General features: G+C 37.3%; 2 protein-coding genes across 6 annotated transcripts in view; both read left to right on the top strand.

Moving 5' to 3' along the window:
- Nucleotides 1–20,199, top strand: part of sdt (stardust) — a 449,266-nt gene that overhangs the window by 143,068 nt on the left and 285,999 nt on the right. The window lies entirely within an intron of this gene.
- On the top strand, nt 10,624–11,577 carry LOC137247548 (collagenase-like). 2 transcript variants are annotated; one of them, XM_067778533.1, is made up of 3 exons: nt 10,634–10,759; nt 10,817–10,912; nt 10,977–11,577. In XM_067778533.1, exons 1-3 carry the CDS (start codon nt 10,644–10,646, stop codon nt 11,536–11,538), a joined length of 774 nt encoding a protein of 257 aa, XP_067634634.1. In that variant the 5' UTR covers nt 10,634–10,643; the 3' UTR covers nt 11,539–11,577. The 2 variants fall into 2 exon arrangements, with proteins under 2 accessions (XP_067634633.1, XP_067634634.1); XM_067778532.1 differs by having other exon boundaries at nt 10,624–10,912.

Here is a 20,199-nt window from a genome sequence, read left to right as displayed (position 1 = left end):
CGTCTGCACCTACGTTAGATTTTCCTTTAATATATTCTATGGTAAAATTATATTCGGACAGTTCCAAACGTATTCTGGAAAGTTTCGACGACGGATCTTTCATATTAAATAGATAAACTAGTGGACGATGATCTGATTTAACTTTGAAGTGAGTGCCATAAATATATGGACGAAATTGCTTTATTGCAAAATATATTGCCAAAAGTTCTAATTCTATTATTGCTTTATTTTGTTCTGATTTGCTAAAGGATTTTGAAGCAAAACAAATTGGCAAGTCGTTACCGTTATGATTTTGACTCAGTATCGCACCACACCCTAATTTTGAAGCATCAACCGTAATTAAAAATTCTTTGGTGAAATCTGGATATTGTAAAAGTTTTGGAGAAATCAGACTTTTTCTTAGTTTTTCGAAAGCTAACTCACATGCCGTATCCTAACTAAATTCAACCTTCTTTCTACTCAAACGATTCAGTGGAGCTGCTAAAGAAGCGAAATTTGGGATAAATCTCCTATAATAATTTGCAAATGCCACGAATCTTCGGACAGCATCTTTATCGCGTGGCTTAGGATACCTTTTAATTGCTTCAATTTTTGAATCGTCTGGTAGCAAACCATTTGCTGAGCATTTATGCCCTAAGAAAGTTACTTCAGGTCTAAGAAAATTACACTTTTTTGGGTTAAGTCGCAAGTTGAACTTCCTACAGGTTTCGAAAACTTTTTTTAGATTATTGAGATGATGTGCTTCGCTACATCCGATTACTATTATATCGTCTACATACATAAAGGCTTGGTTGGGTGAAATACCAGAAAATGCAATTGACATCATTCTTGAAAATGAATTTGGAGCTACGTTAAGACCAAATGGTAAAACCTTCCATCGAAAAGCTCCGCGGTCAGTACTAAAAGATGTTATGTCTCTTGAATCTTTGTGAAGTGGGATTTGGTGAAAACCCGAAAAAAGATCTAATGTAGAAAAGAATTTCGCACGGCCAAGGTTATCTAAAATATCGTCTACACGTGCCAAAGGAAATTTATCGGCAATTAACTTTTTATTTACAGCCCTAAAGTCAACGCACATTCTATACGATTTTTGGCCATTTAGGTCTTTTTTCGGTACCAAAATCAAGGGACTATTATAATTTGAACAACTATTTTCAATCAGATCGTTTTCCAATAATTTATTAACTTGTTTATTGATTTCTTCACGTTGAGAATACGGTAGGCGGTAATTTTTAATGTATACTGGCGTCGTATCGTTTAGTCTTAGTTTTTGTTCATAAAAATTGTTGATTGTCATCTTATCATTGTCTAGCGCAAAAATATCGGAATATTGTAAACATAAGTTAATAAGTTTGTTTTCAGCATAATTAGGTATTTGTTTTTCTAAAATGCTTTTAAGTTCTTTAATACGACTATCTTGCTTTACTGGATTATTAATTTTATAAACGTGATAATTAGAAAGTTTTTCGGTTTGAATGTTGTGGTTGTTTACGTATTTTACGCTATTTGTGGTGTTTATTACTTTAATGATCGGATTACTAGTATCAACTATACATTTCGCTGTGAAAACACCGTCGGAAATCTCTTGAGAATCCACGAAAAGTGGTTCTGAGTCTTTTTTTAAAGCGAAAATTCTATAAACTTCGCAACGAGGTGGAATAACAAATGTATCGCTTTCCATTCCGTGATGGATGGGAAGTGCGATCTTTTCATTGCCTATCCAGAAGGAAATGCAATTTGTTGCATAGCTGATATCGCATTTATTTGTTTTTAGGAAATCCTTACCAAGTATTCCATCTGATGGAATGTTGAAATCATTGTCTACCACATGCAACGTATGTTTGATATAAAAATTTGAAAAGTGTAAGTTAGTTGTAAAAGTACCTAATGTAGAAACTGTATCTGTAGTTACTCCAGTAATATTAATTGTATCATTGTTGTTAATTGACAAATTTTTATTAAGAGAGGAAATTTTGATTAACGAAATGTCGGCTTGTGTATCGACTAGAAATGTACAAAATTTGTTAGAGCCAGTAATATTTATTTGTATAAAATCGGAATAATTTAAGTTAAGACAATAAACGTTTTTTGAAGAAAAATTGTGAGCTGAATCATTTAGTAATTTGTCTCGTCCTCCCTCAGTGTTCGCTCCTGAGGGGCTTCCCTGTTTAAAGCCCGAACGCTTGCATTTCTAGCTCTATTATTGGATGTGTTAGAGCTGCTATTATTGCTAGTACGACTATTGTTGCTATTATTATTATTGTTAGGCTGATTCCTATTTCCGCCGCTGGAACGGAAATTTTGCCTTTGATTGCCGCGATTGAAGTTGTTGCCATAGTTACTGTTACTAAAGGATGGTCTATTTTGTCTATAATTGTTAAAGTTACGATTTTGATTTTGGAAATTTCGACCTCGGTTATTACTTTGAAAATTTCTAAAATTGTTATTGTTCCGCGCTCTAAATGCCAAAACTTGACGTTCTTTTATTTCATTTGATTGCTCTACAATCAGTTTGGCTACTACGTCCTTGGAATCAGAAAAATTGGTTGAAGCAAGGATTGATTTTACTAAACTGGTTTTTGCGTTCAATCGGCAAACGTTAACTGTTTGCTCGATGGCCATTTCACGGGCTTTGGTCTGAGTAATCCCTTCGATAATGAGCGAACGCTCTAAAGCATCAGACAATTCCTCAACGCGTTTTGCAAAATCGGTGTAATTATTATTATTAACTTGCAAAGCTGCAAATTTTCCGGCCACAACTTTGGAGTTGTCGGGTTTTATACGGTTACGTAGTGCTATTTTTATATCGTTAACTGAAAGTACTTGAGTTGGTATCGCTTCTCGAGCTTTACCATCGAGTTTGGATTTAATATATGAAATACAAATGCTAGTTAAATTTTCGTCGACAAATTGTTCGATTAACTCAATTTTAGTAATGAAAGATTCGAGACCTAGGGGCTCACCGCTATAGTTTTCACGCATAATACCAGCACATATGCCGATAAACGTTCTTTTTTCTTCAGGAGTCGCCATATTTGTATCGGAATTAGGAGGATTTGAAATACTTGTTTCGGGCAATTCCTCAAATCCGTGAAATTCTCCGGACAAAGAAAGTCTAACAACAAGGTTTTTGATTGTATTGGGCGAATATGTGGTTGAGCCTTCGGAAACTGGGCTTTTAAAATTGAGATTTTCGGAATCGGAACTTTCGGAATTAAAATTTTTGGAATTGGAATCTGAATTTTTGGAATTTTCGGAATTGTCGGAATCTGAGTTTTGTTCTGAAATTCTAGGAACCACTTTTTGATTTCTAAGGAACATATGTAGTAGGAAGCAAAGAAGAAATATTTAAACTAATTAGAGTCGAATTTGTAGAAATTGCTTACGAAAATTTAACAGAAATTGAAATTGAATTGAATGTTGATGTGAAATTGAAAGAATTATCCGGCAATTTAATGAAAGACTGAATATTTAATAATAAATTGAATGTATATTGAAGTAATTTAATTTAAATTGCTTTTAAAGGAAAATATTTTAATTTGATAAAAGGACTTGGCTGTTGATAACGGACGCACCGCTTTATTAAAAAGATCTCAATGTGTTTGTGTTTTTACGGACGCACCGTTTTTGTTTAAAATTGTATGGTTTTATTTTTATAGATACGGGCGCACCGCATCTTTTCAAATTTGTTATACGAATATCCTCGGACGCACCGGGATTAAAAAAAATGTCATTGGTTTTGTACGGAACCACCGTTTACGCAAAAAAAAAAAATCTTTTGGTTAATTACGGAACCACCGTTTACGCAAAAAAAATTATGTATGTTTGTTTACGGTTTTATTTTGTTTATGTCCAAAAAAAAATCCATATTTCTTAAGTATGTAAGATTACTCAAAAATTAAATTTTTCACTTCTGATTTATATATCAGGGGCTTCATATCAAAACACGATAAATGCAATCGACAAAAAAAATTTTGTGAAGTTAGAAAAAATTTGCAAAAAGTATTGATCTGGTGAAAAACACAATGTTTGCTGACCATCTTAGGTAGGCTAGTCTCACAATTCTCAAAATTAGATATTCGCAGGAGAATAAGATTATGTCAAAATTCCGAAAAAAATATTTGTATGTACACTTATGGGCTTGATTTAAGCTCCTCAAATGTTCTATCTATTTAGCAATATATTATTCATATTCACAAGAATATTTAATGTATTTGTTGTAGTTTATGTATAAAAGGTAAAAAAAATCGTAAATTTTAGTATGTAATTAATATGGCAGTTACTGAAATATGTATGCAATTTGAAATGATTATTTGAATGGTCGCAAGTAGAAAATGCGAAATTTTAGTTATAAAAGTTTAATAAATTCGATATAGGTGTAGTTCATTTTTAATTAAATTTTAAAATTTAAAGTTACAAATTCCAAAAAGTTATACATACATACATATTTTTGCCGAATGATACTGCTTTATGCTGCTGCTATTAACGCTGCTTCGCTTCCGAATTGCTGACCGAATTCAGCTGCTGCTCCTAGGGTTTGCCTCTGCTGCTGGTTTTCTTCTGCCGCTTTATAAGTCGTTGGTTAGCATACTTGTTGTTTTATGTATCATGTTATACTTGTAGTTTTGTGGTGGGTTTTACGCCGTTATACTTGTCGTGGCGTGTTTTTGTACAATTGAAATATGGTCTGATGCTCCGTTATTTTGCGTATTGGGTTTTTGGTACAGCCCCAACCCATGATTGTCATATGTATGTATGCATTTTTTGTAACTTTTGCATTTTTTTTGAGAGTTTTATATATTTTTGTAAGTGTTTTTATAGTTTTTAAAGAACATTTTTTTTTGTGTAGTTTTTCGTTTTTAAATTTTTTTGTAAGATTTTTGCATTTTTATATTTTTTTGTAGGGTTTTTGTAAGTTTTGTATTTTTTTTTGTTTTTTGATTTTTATGGTTTTTTTTTTTTTTGTAGATTTTTAAATTTTATGTAAATTAAATTGTAATTCTTTAGGAAAAACTGTATTTGTTTAGTTCATTTTAATTAAATTTTTGAATTTTAAGTTACGATTTAAATTTTTTAAGATTTTAAGTTTTTCTTTTTGATTTTTTGTGTATATGTTGTAATTTTGTTAATATTTAATTTTTTGATTTTTGCACTTTAATTAGTGCCTGTTCGGAGGCTTGAATGGCCACTCGCCGCACTTGCAGGCCTTCGGCCCACGGTCGCCATTTAAGATGTCCATTTTGGACACCATGAAAATGTTCTGCCCACACACACTCACCCAACAATAAATGTACAAAATTTGTTTGAATTTATATTTAAGTTGCTTTATTTAGTTTTGTATTTAATTTGTGTAGTATTTCTTTAATCTTAGTATGTATAGTTTGTTCACCTTTAGTTAAACTAATTTTCAAAGAAATGTATTCTTATTTTTAGGTTATAGTCTTTACGTTTAATTTCACACGTTGTTTTCTTGCACGACCACACTCTTTCTTCACAGCCACGAACTTAATTTCATTTTTGCTATATCGCTGAATGCCATTGCCACTGCTGAGTGCAATTGGCATTGCTTTTCAGCAACAGCTGACGGCGATGCCACTTGCACTCAGGGGTGCATTTTGTTGCGTAAAGCGCGTAACGCAGTGCGGTTATACTGTCATCCTACATCAGCACTAGAGCTGATAGCCATAGCAGCTAGTGCTCTCTTTTGTTAGTCTTAAAATTCATTTTAAGCCTAAATACATAATAATAATAAATACATCAGCACTACATATATTATTTTCTCCTTGCGGACGGGGCTGCGCGTAAAGGCTAGTTAATTATAAATCAAAAATCGTTAAACCTATTGTAACAAAATTCGGCAGAGAGGTTGCCTTTACTATAAGGAATGCTTTGAAGAAAAATTTACGAAATCGGTTAAGGACCGCACCCACTTTTATATAAAAGATTTTTAAAAGAGTCGTGGACGAATAAAATAAGCTACATTTTTGCAAAAAAGAGCTTTATATCAATGGTATTTCATTTCCCAAGTGTATTTATAACAGTAAATAGGAAAAACTTCAGATTTTAAAAGATGCACGTGTCACCGCCCCTTTTATGACTAAGCAATTTTCTATGCTATGACGAAGTTAGAGTAGCAATAACCAGATTGCAAAACAACAAGGCCGTGGGCGCTGATGGATTGCCTGCGGAGCTATTCAAGTACGGCGGCGAGGAGTTGGTAAGGCGCATGCAGCAGCTTCTTCGCAAAATATGGGCGGATGAGTGCATGCCCGACGATTGGAATCTAAGTGTTCCTTGCCCAGTCCACAAGAAGGGGATACTGCAAAATGTACCAACTATCGTGGAATCAGCCTTCTTAATAGCGCATATAGGGTCCTTTCAAGTGTATTGTGCGAAAGATTGAAGCCCGCCGTGAACCGGCGGATTGCACCTTATCAGTGCGGCTTGAGACCTGGTAAATCTATCATCGACCAGATTTTCACAATGCGAAAAAACACGTGAAAAGTGAATCGACACACATCACCTCTTCGTCGATTTTAAAGCCGCCTTCGGCAGCACGAAAAGGAGCTGCCAATATGCCGCTTTGTCTGAATTTGGTTTCCCCGCAAAACTTATACGGCTGTGCAAAATGACGTTGAACAACACCATCAGCTCAGTCAGAATTGGGAAGGACCTCTCTGAGCCGTTCGAAACTAAACAAGGTTTCAGAGAGGGTGACCCCCTATCGTGCGATTTCTTTAATTTGATGCTGGAGAAAATTATACTAGCTGCAGAACTTAACCGCACTGAAACAATATTCTATAAAAGCGTGCAATTACTGGCATATGCTGCTGACATTGATATCGTCGGCCTAAACACTCTCGCTGTTAGTTCTGCTTACTCCAAACTGGAAAAAGAAGCGGTAAAGATGTGTTTGATGGTGAATGAGGACAAAACGAAGTACCTGCTGTCATCGAGCAAAGAGTCCGCGCATACGCGCATTGGCAACCACGCTATTGTTGGCAGCCATAATTTCGAAATAGTAAAAGACTTTGTTTATTTGGGAACCAGCATCAATACTAGCAACAACATCAGCACTGAAATCCAGCGAAGAATCAATCTTGCCAATAAATGCTACTTTGGACTAGGTAGGCAATTGAAAAGTAAAGTCCTCTCTCGGCGAACGAAAATCATACTCTACAAGTCACTTATCGTACCCGTACTGCTATATGGGGCAGAATCATGAAACATGGCAACAGCAGATGAAGCGGCTTTGGGAGTGTTCGAGAGAAAAGTTATTCGAAAGATTTATGGACCTCTACGCGTTGGCGATGGCGTGTACCGAAGAAGATTTAATGATGAGCTGTACGAGCTATACGCAGACATCAACATAGTCCAGCGAATTAAAACGCAGCGGCTGTGCTGGCTAGGCCATGTTATGCGAATGAAAGATGATGCTCCGGCCAAGGAAGTGTTTCTATCGGAAACCGCCTATGGAAGCAGAGGTAGAGGGCGGCCCCCACTCGGTTGGAAGGACCAGGTGGAAAACGATTTAAACTCCCTTGGTGTGACCAATTGGCGCCTGTTGGCGGAGCGAAGGAGCGACTGGCGCGCCTTGTTGGACGGCCATAACTGTTTAGACGGTTAAGCGCCAATTAAGTAAGTAAGTAATTTTCTATGTACATGTTTTCTATAGAACAATATGTATATGTATTATTGCGCAGCCTTGCAACACTATTAAGCACACAAAACAAACAACAACAGCATTTCAAGTGTACAGCTGGGTATGTAATGTTCGGTTTCACCCGAACTTAGACTTCCTTACTTGTTTTTGGTTTCATTTGTAATAAAGTAACTACAATGTTGGCCGGCATTTAAAGGAAAGCAACAATCACATTCATGTAACAAATACAAATACATACTTACAAACATATTTAAACTTTTTCGAAACCAGGACATAGCCGCTTGGCTGGAATTGGCTTCTTGGGCAAACTAAAATTTGTTTGTTGTCATCTTTGGCAATATTTGGTTGTTGTTGCTTACTTTGTTTGCTTGACTATTACTTTGCTTTAATTTTCATTGCTTTCTAATATGTTTGAAGTGCTGAAAGTTAATAGGATAATGATGACGAAAAGGATAGCACATTAATTTAGAAAGATTAACATGGTTCCTTTTCGAGTACACAATTTTTTCTTTACTTTCAAGTTCGAGGTAAACGCTCTTGTTTCGCAATTACCATAATTTGTGGCAACAATTAAATAAATTGTCATTTTGATAATTTATATGGTGTACTCGTATGTGCATATGAGCATTATGGTGTGCCAATTTGAAGTTATATTTTTTGGCTAAATTTACAGTCTTGAATTTAAGATCAATGGTGTCCCAATTTGAAAGGAATAATTTGTAAGTTTATTATTTTTATGATATATTTTATTACTCGCTACTCAGCTCCGGCAGCAGGACTTTGACATACTGGCACGACTATATGTGGAACCGCCAAACAGAACGGTTAAGAAACTCAAGTACATATTGCCAAATAAAGGCACACTCTAATCTAAATAAAAATCAACATGCGTTGTTTGTGTATGAATTTGACAAAAATTTCCATTGTTTGCTCAAATATACTTTAATGGTGTTTTAAGGGTTTCAAATTAACAATTATTCGCATGTCATTATGCATCTCGATCGCTATACACGAAAGCATATCGTCAAATTTGAAGCTTCTAGCTGTTAAAATGGGGCAGTAATTACGAAAAGCTTCTTATCTTAATAATCGGTTGCAGGGGATATATGCTACATATATATACGACCGATATCATCTCGCAATATACCAAATCATATGGTGAAGTTTGAAGCTTCAATCTGATAAATTATGTATGATATGGCAAAAATCCTCTTTTCTGAAAAATCGGTTGTATGGGAGATATATGCTATAGTGGTGCGATCCGGCCGGTTCCGACAAATGTCTAATCGGACACCCAAATACACCCGATCACCAAATTTTATCAAGATATCTCAAAAATTTAGGGACTAGTTTGCATACAAACAGACAGACGGACAGACGGACATGGCTAAATCAACTCAGCTCTTCATCGTGATCATTTCGGTATACTTATTGGTGGGTATATCTCTTCTCCTTTAAGGACTTACAATTTTGAGATTCGTGACAAAAGTAATATACAATTTTATTTTCATGAAAGGTATAAAAACGTAGCCCGAAAATGTGTAAATGTAACCGAAAATCGTCACCAGTTCATGCAAACGTGTTTCTGGGCCCAACGGTTATACTGTCAAGAAAACAAAAAATGCACAATTAAGTATAAAAATATTTGCGAAATTTTGTGTAAACAAGTGCTAATTTTTTTTTTCAGTTCTTGTATTCTAAAATGGATACACATTCTGTTGATTTTTCTGTTCAAACAAATTGTTATTGAGGGCGTGCAATTTTGCGTACTTAGGGGCTGTTTTCACCACCTTCAGTTAACGCTAACTTTATATATGTAATACTCCTATATTGCTAATAGAAAATGCTCGCAATGTGTTTTGAATTCGAAATCAAAACAAGACAGCCTATAAAATTTTTGTGATTGTAGCAGCATAAGTGTGACAAGAAAAAATTTAAATTCAGGTACATCGATTATTGAATACAAAAACAAAAACGTTTAAACAGAAATATATCGGCGCTCTGATGTGTGGGAATGTACCTAGCCTTTTGTAGCAATATAGAAGTATTACATATATGGCTAACTCGCACTTTTTTTGACAGATCTACGGACGATTTTTGTCAGATAAAGTGTCAGTTAGCTTTAGCCGAAGATGACGAAAATGGCCTGTTGTTATGGCTGGATGGAGCCGTACTGTTGCTAATGCAACTGCTGGGTCTCAGACTTTAGAGTTTGCGAATTTTCAAGTAATCTCGAACGAAGCATTTACAGCTGCCTGTTTTGAATCTTTCATATATGCTGGTAGAATTTGTACTGCTACTACGAATCAAGTATCAATTTGTGCTGGTGACCAACATTCAAGTTGATATTGCATCATTTAATACAGGCGAAGGATGCGATGCTCCTCACTACATAGATTGGATTTAAGGACAACACAGGGCTCAATGTTTGAAAATATAACAAAAATAAAATTTTGAAATAATATACATAAAACTAAATAATATTAATTTTTTATTTTACTAGCATAACGTCCGTTGCTTGGCTACGTTTTAGTTTAATATAAAAATTATTCCGAAGTAAAGTATAATTATACTTCCCTGCACCTATTTCCCTCAATATGTCTCTGCATTTTTTGTGAAACTGAACTCTTGCTCTTACTTATACCGTTCTCTTCTTTCTTGACCTTCCCTCAATCTATCTCTTCACTTTCTTTGTAACTTAACTCTTGCTATTACTCTCACTGTTGTATTCTTTCGTGACCGATTGCAACTTTGGAGTTAAGGTGAAAGGTTAAAATCTATCCGAAGTATCCGTAATCGATAGAAAATAAAAATCTCGCTTGTTGCGTAGCCAAATACCCATACACTGTGAATTACCGAAATATATGAATTTATGGCAAAATATTGCAAACTATCCCATAGTTCGCCATTGATCTATACTAGAAATTAACCAAAGTAGCCTATGCTTTAGTCAGTCTGAATTTGCTTGAACAGCAGCAACATGAAATTTTTGATAGCTTTGTGGCTTCTAATATGCATCGCCTCGCCGTTTGAAATTCGTGGAACTAGAAATATACAACGTGAACGCTTTGGGTCTATGGTGCAAAAGGCAGTTGTAAGTTCACGTGTAACAAATGCTCAAACGGCTCCTGCTAATCAGTTTCGTTATCAAGTTGGTTTGTCGGTATATGATGGCCAAAAGAATAAATTATGTGGCGGATCTCTAATTAACAATGAATGGGTGCTAACGGCTGCTCATTGTACTTTCACGTAAGTTTTGAATTATATATACTGTCGATACGCAATCAGATCTAGTCAATCCATTCAATTTCAGTGCTGTGGTGGTGTTCGTATACCTAGGCAGCATCGCATTCTTTGATCGCTCTACATGCGCGAGGGTAGACAAATGGAACATCAAAGTTCATTCCGAGTTCGATAGGGAAACTCTTATAAATGATATATCTTTGATTAAAATTCCAGCTGTAAGTTATTCAGCCGCCATTCAACCGGTGTACCTACCAAAACGTGCTCCACAATATTCTACTTACGTTAATGAACATGTAGTGGCTTCTGGATGGGGTCGTACCTCTGATAAATCCACAACGCATTCACCTGTTTTACAGTTTGCCAATTTTATAGTGATCTCGAACGAAGAATGTATTGAAAAATATGGTTTGCTCAATGCCGGAACTATTTGTGCTGCTGGTGTCAATCGTATTGGAGTTTGTGATGGTGATTCTGGTGGCCCGTTGGTGTTGCCATATTCAAACATTCAAATTGGTATATTATCTTTTTATTCAGAAGACAAGGGATGTGAAGCTGATATACCAGCTGGATATACTCGTGTCACTTCCTACTTGGATTGGATTGAAACAAATACGAATCTTTGTCTTTAAATAAATAAATAAAGTGCTGGCATTCCTAAAAAATATTGACCTCAAAATTGTTATTAATTATTATAAATAATAAAAAATAATTAATCTGGCAGGGTTGAGTCATCATGGTAATATTGAATAAATATCTGTGGCTTCTCAGCAGAATGTGTGCAAACGTATTTGTTCATACGAATTTAAGCTTGAATCACCAAAGAACTAAAGTCTTTGAAAACAAAATGTCATATCGTTGACGTTTATTAGTGTCAATGGAACTAACGTCAATTGAAATTAGTTCGATTTTGAACGAGAATTAATGTCAACGACATTAATCCAGAATCGGAAAGAGAAATAATATCAATGACTTAAGTTTGCTTTAAGACTATTGACCGTCCACGCAAAATGGAGCTAGAAGAAATAAGATTGTGGGTCGCGTTGCGGTTGTTAGGCCGTCCAAATCTGGCGTTGAGTCGGCCAAATTAATATTTTTTATACGCTTTAGTCTCCATAAAAAGTGCCGCAGGTGAAAATTTGGAATACAAAAATCGAAATTTTAATTTTTTGTAATGATACGAAATATTTACTAGCATTAATTTCCAAAATATTGGAAAAAGCGCTTTTTTTAAACTTTGGAAATTGAATCGAAAAAATAGCTGAATATCGTTTAATGATATGAACAGAAAACTTGAAATTAAAAATCGAGCAATTTTTCATTGGCGCTAGTTCCATTGACAGGATTACACGTCACCGTTATGTCATTTAAAATTATATAAGAAGACTGCTATTCTGCGTCATAAGTATTTGGAACTTAGTAAAAAATGCTATAAAGCTTATGAGAATGTATGTAAAATGAGAAAGAGAATTATTTGCAAAGCGTTTACGTTTTATGGTTTCGTAAATTCTAAACGTAGGGTAAAGACAAGGCGAATTCAGTACCACGTGTTGTCATCCCAATAGCTGATTGCTTCTTCTTGGTTATTTTCAATAAAGTGCCTTGCACAACAATATGTCAGTTAATCGAAATCAATTGAAATTTTCTTTTGACTTGACATTCTTCTGCACGGCGAATTGGTTGAATTCGCTTTGCCACCACCTGGTATGTATTCGCTTTGGGTAAAGAGTTTTCCTCCGCTACGACGTTTTTAAATAACATTTCTAAGGACGATTTCAAATTGGTTCAGAGAAAATCTTCACACCGACGTTATATACACTGATTTTAGTACAACATTCCATAAAGTATGCCAACCGTTGGGTTTCCTTATTTCCCTGCGGCAGAACACAAAGAGTAATCTTTAAAAATATAATCGGCTTATTTTCAATCAGACCTGTTAAATTTGAATTAGCATTAGTCATCAATTAATTAGATGCCTATTTTAATGAGCAATGATTATTTCAATTGTTTTCCGAAAAAAGCAATTACTAATTGATTACCCTTAGAAAAAAATCAAAAGTAATCAAAAACCTTTCGGTTATTATAATTTTTTTTTTCATTTTTTTGATTATTTTCCGCTTTATTGAAAGAAAAATTCTCGTATGTTGCACGCACGGGAAGGCCTGGGGGAGTGTTACCGATGTTGATGGTCCTTTGCCGGATGCAGATACGGTACCTTCCTACCAAGCCCGACCATCTCGGGAACGATTTGTTATGACCACATGCGATCTTCTTGGCCATCCCGCACTCCCACCCCCTAGGTCCATGAGAAGTTCGTGATCGCCAGAGCCTCGGCTGTTAATGAAACATTCGCCCGTATTCGCCACGGATAGGTGAGGTTAACAATTGGATTTGGAGAAGCTATGGGTTGCGCTACACAACCCCTTGAATCTGGTATTTTAGTCGACTCTTACGACAGGTTTACCTACGGCGGGTATATTCTGACCCCCTAACCCGCTGGGGGGTCCCACGACCCTTCCAACATCTACTTTTTAATTATTTTTACACATTATAACTTTACATTTACTGACCTTCACCAATTTTACAAACTCAATAGGTCAAATAAGTCGAGGGCTTACAAAGTGAGCAGTGACAACCTCCGTCCGCTCACCCCCCTTCCCCCTCTCCCCTCTGGTGCAAAATCTATAAATTGTTATAACTCAATGTAAATTTTCTCCTAAATCAATAATTTTTGGTATCTGGCTCATACAGATCGAGATCTAAACAATTTTGGAAAAACGGTCGGTGGTGCTCTCCTCCTCCCGCCATCCACCCTCTTTCAATTGTTTTTATTAGCACGCTTTTATTAGCTTTACCTGTATGTTTGTAACTCTTCATTCGCTTCAACGTGCCTGCTGCCTTATTAACATGCTTTTATAATTAGCTTCACGTTATTTGTAATCCCGTCAGGGTTATATCGAGACCCTTCCGGGATAATTTCTGGATGGCTTTCGGGACTTTTTCGGGACTATTTCGGGATCATTTCTGTATAGTTTTCGGGATCCATCCGGGATCCCGTCGGGGTTGTTTTTGGGACTTTTTCGGGACTATTCCGGATCATTTGGGTATCCTTCCGCGATCACTTCTGGATGCCTTTCGGGATCCCGTCAGGGTCATTTCGGGACTATTTCGGGATCATTTGGGATCCCTCTCGGCATGATTTCTGGATGGGTTTCGGGATCCGTCCATCATTCCGTCGGAGTAATTTCGGGAAATTTTCTGAATAGTTTTCGGGATCCCGTCGGGGTCATTTCGGGACTATTTCAGGATGACCCTTCCGGCATCATATCTGGATGGTTTTCGGGATCCGTCCGGGATCCCGTCGGGCTAATCTCGGGACTTTTTGGGGACTATTTCGGGATCACTTTGGGACTTTTCCGGAATAATTTCTGGATGGTTTTCGGGATCCGTCCGGGATACCGTCGGGGTTATTTTGGGACTTTTTCAGGACTTTTCCGGGATCATCTCTAGATGGTATTCCCGATCCCGTTAGGGTCAACTCGGGACTATTTGGGATCATATGCGGAACCCTCCGGCATAATTTCTGGAAGGTTTTCGGGCATCCCGTCGGGGTCATTTAATTTTTAATACAAAATGATAAAGAGAGAGGGAGATCTTAGGGTTGCAGGTGCTGCAGAGACACTTTTATGATTTTGTATGAACATTATATAATGTTTGTATTGTGAGTATAAGGCACATTTTCAGCCGAGCCTAATAGGCACAAATAAATCCATAAAAATGTATTTGATTCGTAAGCAGTGAAACATCAAGACTGAAGTAGAACTAGTTTACAACCAGAACTTTTCGTCTAAAATCTAAGTGGGGTGTAAAGCGCTCGTTCTTCTACTCTTTCCTTAGATAATATGGGCATTTTCAGAGCTTGCACTAAACCTATAAACTTCTTCACACATAAAGAGTGCAGCGACGGGCCGCAATGCTTATAGTAGGGGCAGCTTCCTCAAAATTGATAAAGCCTCCTAGAGTTATGAGCAAAGGACCTGTTTGTTTAACTCCAAGCAAGTTTTAATGCAGTTAGATGCAATGAAATTTCGCATCTAGGTGACTTCAGATTTTTCTATGCCAGCATTCTGGGGACCATTCTCAAAAATTTCGACAACACGACTATACTACACCGACTCTAGTGCTCTTGACAACAAAGCACTAGAAGGAAAATACCATTACAGTAGACCCTCAGTCTACATCCGCCTGCTAACTTAATAGCAAACTGGCTCGTTGGTTTTTGTCTCAGAATTCCACATCCATGGCAATCTACTCTGCAGTGATCACAGACCTCCAGGGCAGAAACATTTCATAGAAGGTAGCATTAAACAGCAGACGGACGCTTAGTTAACTAAGCGGGGATATCGATCTCGGTTCAGATGGGGAATTCCTTTCAACAGCATTTGCAGGATTTTTGGGAAGGAGGACTGCAAAGAAAACCTCACGAGCTACCTGTGATATTTTCCAGCATAATCACAATTAAGTTTTCAAACTCTGGGCATTAATATACTGTCTTAGCTTGAGAAAGTTGCAAGATATTCTATAATAAATATCGACGAACCAATTGGTTGAAACAGACTATCGAGTGGTCTTATATCAATATTTGCAAATTTTCCCCCGTCCCCCTCGGTGGTCACTCGTAGATAATTCGGTGACCCTTCCTTATATGATCTTTGGTCAAGAATAAACCTAGTATTCGGAATCACTTCTACTAAGTTAGTTATAGTTTTTGTTAGGTGAGTGAAGTCATCTATCACCTACCCCTTTTAGAGATGAGATTACTAAGTCAGTTATAGTTTTTTTAAGGAGCAGGAGATTACCTATCATTTATACCTCTAAGGGATGTCCTAGCATAAGGCTAGTTGTCCTCCGTAGCTCTAGACTGTTTTCTTCTTCTTTTTAATATAGACGGCATCCAGCTAATAATCATTTGACTCACATGTCCTATTATCCAAAGCATATGAAATGTTAATAAAGGCTCAGTTGGACTATGTTTTTAGATGCAGAAACCTGGTAAATGTTTCTATAGGGCTATGCATAGAAGTCGAATTGAGTTTACCTGATTCTTAGGCTAATTGACTCTTACATAAAGGTAGTTTCTATTGATTGCCTACCCTATTAAGAACCAAAATGTTCTCCATACATATTAGGAGATGGTTGTTACGACGGGGGCAGATGCTTGGGCTTACCAGTTTTGAGTATGTATATAACCTCTGCCTGTAAGAATGTATCATAACTCCCTGCAGTATGGCTTGTGACCTGCAGTAGCAGACAAGGATATACCCCATCCGATTCTGCAGACTTAAATCGAGTCAAAGTAGATACAACCCATTGCTTAGTAATGTTGTACGTTTCTTCTGTCTGCATCCTACTATTCGGCTTCTTTGCTGGCCAACTCAGTCCCATCCTGGGCAATGGTTATATATCGTTATGAGCTGTTCTTGGTTTATTCTATGATACAAGGTTCTATGATGAAAGGTTCCTTCTGTTACATTTAAGAAAGCGTTAAGGGGATGAAAGCACCTGACATGCACCTTCTGCTAACGTTCGAATCGCGAATAAATAACTCCAATATTCAGTATTGCAAAATGGAGTAGTACAATTATACTTCACTAATAGCGCATTTAAATCAAACTGACTACTGATTCCTCAGCTTGTGATACTTTTATACTCTCTGCTGCCTCGTTCGCATGTTCCTCCTAAGGTCTAGACGTGTCAGAACCATGACTTATAGAACCGTTGTATCTCATGCTTGGTTATTTAGCTATACACATGTATATCTGTAGTTTTTGTTATACTCAGTTGAGCAGAGCTCACAGAGTATATTAACTTTGATTGGATAGCGGTTGGTTGTACAGGTATAAAGGAATCGAGATAGATATAGACTTCCATATATCAAAATCATCAGGATCGAAAAAAAATTTGATTCAACCATGTCCGTCCGTCCGTCCGCCGGTTAACATGATAACTTGAGTAAATTTTGAGGTATCTTGATGAAGTTTGGTATGTAGGTTCCTGAGCACTCATCTCAGATCGCTATTTAAAATGAACAATATCGGACTATAACCACGTCCACTTTTTCGATATCGAAAATTTCGAAAACCCGAAAAAGTGCCATAATTCATAACCAAAGACGAGTAAAGCGATGAAACTTGGTAGGTGAGTTGAACTTATGACGCAGAATAGAAAATTAGTACATTTTTGGACAATGCCCCGAAGCATCAAGCCTGGTTGCGGTTCGGGGCAGCTTGAGCGCCGACCATATGGCCATAGTAGTATAGCGTCCTCAGTCACAAGACGAACAGACTACATGATTCCCTACCTGCACTTTGAGGGAGATCTGAAGGCCACAATAGAGGTGGACGGCGATACATGTGTACACCGATGGTTCCAAAATAGTGGAAGGAGTAGGGTCTGCGGTATACTGCGCTGATCCGGAATTAAGCAGATCCTACAGGCTTCCGGATTACTGAAGCGTTTTCCAAGCGGAAATATTAGCCGTAACCAAAGCAGTAGAAACCCTGGAAGAGAATAGCTTAAGCTGCAGCCGTGTTAACTTTTATATTGACAGTCAAGCAGCAATTAAGGCAATAATCTCGCATAGCACAGCATCTAAATGCGTGTTAGAGTGTAAGCAGTCTCTGGAGGGAATCGGGACAGGGAGAAGCATACATCTATATTGGGTCCCAGGGCATATGGGAATAGATGGGAATGAAAAAGCGGACGAATTAGCTAAAAAGGGCGCATCCCTTGAAGCTTGCTCCGTAGACGTCCCAATTAGATTGGGCGAGATTAAGCGAATGCGAGAGGTGCACATGATCGACCAAGCAGAAAAGGCGTGGGTTCAAGCGCGGGGCTGTAAAGTGTCGAAGATTATGTGTAGGTCTTACAACCTTAGACTAACACAGTTGCTTCTATCATTAAAAAGAGAGGACTGTAGACTCATGACGGGTATTCTGACTGGACACTGCCTTCTGGCGTCACATGCCTTTAAATTAGGCTTGGTCAGTGATAGCAGGTGTAGGAAGTGCGGGTTGGAGGAGGAAACGATCGAGCACGTTCTGTGCTCGTGCCCTGCACTTGCCAGGCTAAGACTCCAGCTATTAGGAGTGATACAGCTGTCAGATCTAGAAGCAGCAAGTGGCTTAAGTCCTAGGAAGCTTCTAGTATTTGCCAAGAGGACGGAGTTATTTTATAACATAGGTCCTGGTTTTTGATAGGGTTTTTCAGTTTGGTCGTTAAAACAAACTTCTGGTTACACTACGGACTCAATCAGTCTATGTGAGGTCCTCATGGACCGGCCAGTTCAACCTACCTACCTTTGGACAATGGGCGTGGCACCGCCCACTTTTAAAAGAAGGTAATTTAAAATTTTGCAAGCTGTAATTTGGCAGTCGTTGAAGATATCATGATGAAATTTGGCAGGAACGTTACTCCTATTACTGTATGTATGCCTAATAAAAATTAGCAAAATCGGAGAACGACCACGCCCACTTAAAAAAAAAATTTGTTTAAAGTAAAATTTTAACAAAAAATTTAATATCTTTACAGTATATAAGTAAATTATGTCAACATTCAACTCCAGTAATGATATGGTGCAACAAAATGCAAAAAAAAAGAAAATTTCAAAATGGGCGTGCCTCCGCCCTTTTTCATTTAATTTGTCTAGAATACTTTTAATGCCATAAGTCGAACAAAAATTTACCAATCCATGTGAAATTTGGTAGGGCTTAGACTCTGGGACGATAACTTATTTCTGTGAAAAAGGGCGAAATCGGTTGAAGCCACGCCCAGTTTTTATACACAGTCGACCGTCTGTCTTTCCGCTCGGCCATTAACACGATAACTTGAGCAAAAATCGATATATCTTTACTAAACACAGTTCACGTACTTATCTGAACTCACTTTGTATTGGTATAAAAAATGGCCGAAATCGGACTATGACCACGCCCACTTTTTCGATATCGAAAATTACGAAAAACTAAAAAAATGCCATTATTCTATACCAAATACGAAAAAAGGGATGAAACATGGTATTTGGATTAGCTTTTTGACGCAAAATATAACTTTAGAAAAAAACTTTCTAAAATGGGTGTGACACCTACCATATTAAGTAGAAGAAAATGAAAAAGTTATGCAGGGCGAAATCAAAAGCCTTTGGAATCTTGGAAGGAATACTGTTCGTGGTATTACATATATAAATAAATTAGCGGTACCCGACAGATGATGTTCTGGATCACCCTGGTGCACATTTTGGTCGATATCTGGAAAACGCCTTCACATATACAACTACCACCACTCCCTTTTAAAAGCCTATTAATAACTTTAATTTGATACCCATATCGTACAAACACATTCTATAGTCACCCCCGGTCCACCTTTATGGCTATATCTCGAGAAGGCGTCCACCTATAGAACTAAACCCACTCACTTTTAAAATACTCAATAATACCTTTCGTTTGATACCCATATTGTGCAAACGTATTCTAGAGTCACCCCTGGTCCACCTTTATGTCGATATCTTGAAAAGGCGACCACCTATACAACTACCACCACTCCCTTTTAAAACCCTCATTAATACCTTTAATTTGATACCGATATCGTACAAACACATTCAAGAGTCACCCCTGGTCCACCTTTATGGTGATATCTGTAAAAGGCGTCCACCTATAGAACTAAGCCCCACGCCCTTTTGAAATACTCATTAGCACCTTTCGTTTGATACCCATATTGTAAAAACGCATTCTAGAGTCACCCCTGGTCCACCTTTATGGCGATATCTCGAAAAGGCGTTCACCTATAGAACTAAGGCCCACTCCCTTTTAAAATGCTCATTAACCCCTTTTATTTGATAACCATATCGTACGCGCAAATTATAGGGTCACCCCTGGTCCACCTTTATGGCGATATCTCGAAACGGCGTCCACCTATGCAACCAAGGATCACTCCCTTTTAAAATACTCATTAACACCTTTCATTTGACACCCATATCGTACAAACAAATTCTAGAGTCACCCCTGGTCCACCTTTATGGCTATATCTCGAGAAGGCGTCCACCTATGGAAATAAGGATCACTCCCTTTTAAATTACTCATTAACACCTTTCATTTGATACCCATAGCGTACAAACATATACTAGAGTCAACCCTGATCCACCTTTATGGCTATATCCCTAAATGGCGTCCACCTATAGAACTATGGCCCACTCCCTCTTAAAATACTCTTTAATACCTTTCATTTGATACACATGTCAT

Source organism: Eurosta solidaginis, chromosome 4 (assembly GCF_040869045.1).
Source record: "Eurosta solidaginis isolate ZX-2024a chromosome 4, ASM4086904v1, whole genome shotgun sequence".
Taxonomy (NCBI): domain Eukaryota; kingdom Metazoa; phylum Arthropoda; class Insecta; order Diptera; family Tephritidae; genus Eurosta; species Eurosta solidaginis.
Note: the sequence above shows the minus strand (reverse complement) of the source record. Positions and strands in the feature narration are given on the sequence as shown.

Excerpts from the sequence above, each read along its gene's own strand:
- LOC137247548 (XM_067778532.1), top strand. The coding sequence starts at position 10,644 with ATGAAATTTTTGATAGCTTTGTGGCTTCTAATATGCATCGCCTCGCCG. Across the intron at positions 10,913-10,976 it reads GCTGCTCATTGTACTTTCAC|TGCTGTGGTGGTGTTCGTAT; the intron begins GTAAGTTTTGAA and ends ATTCAATTTCAG.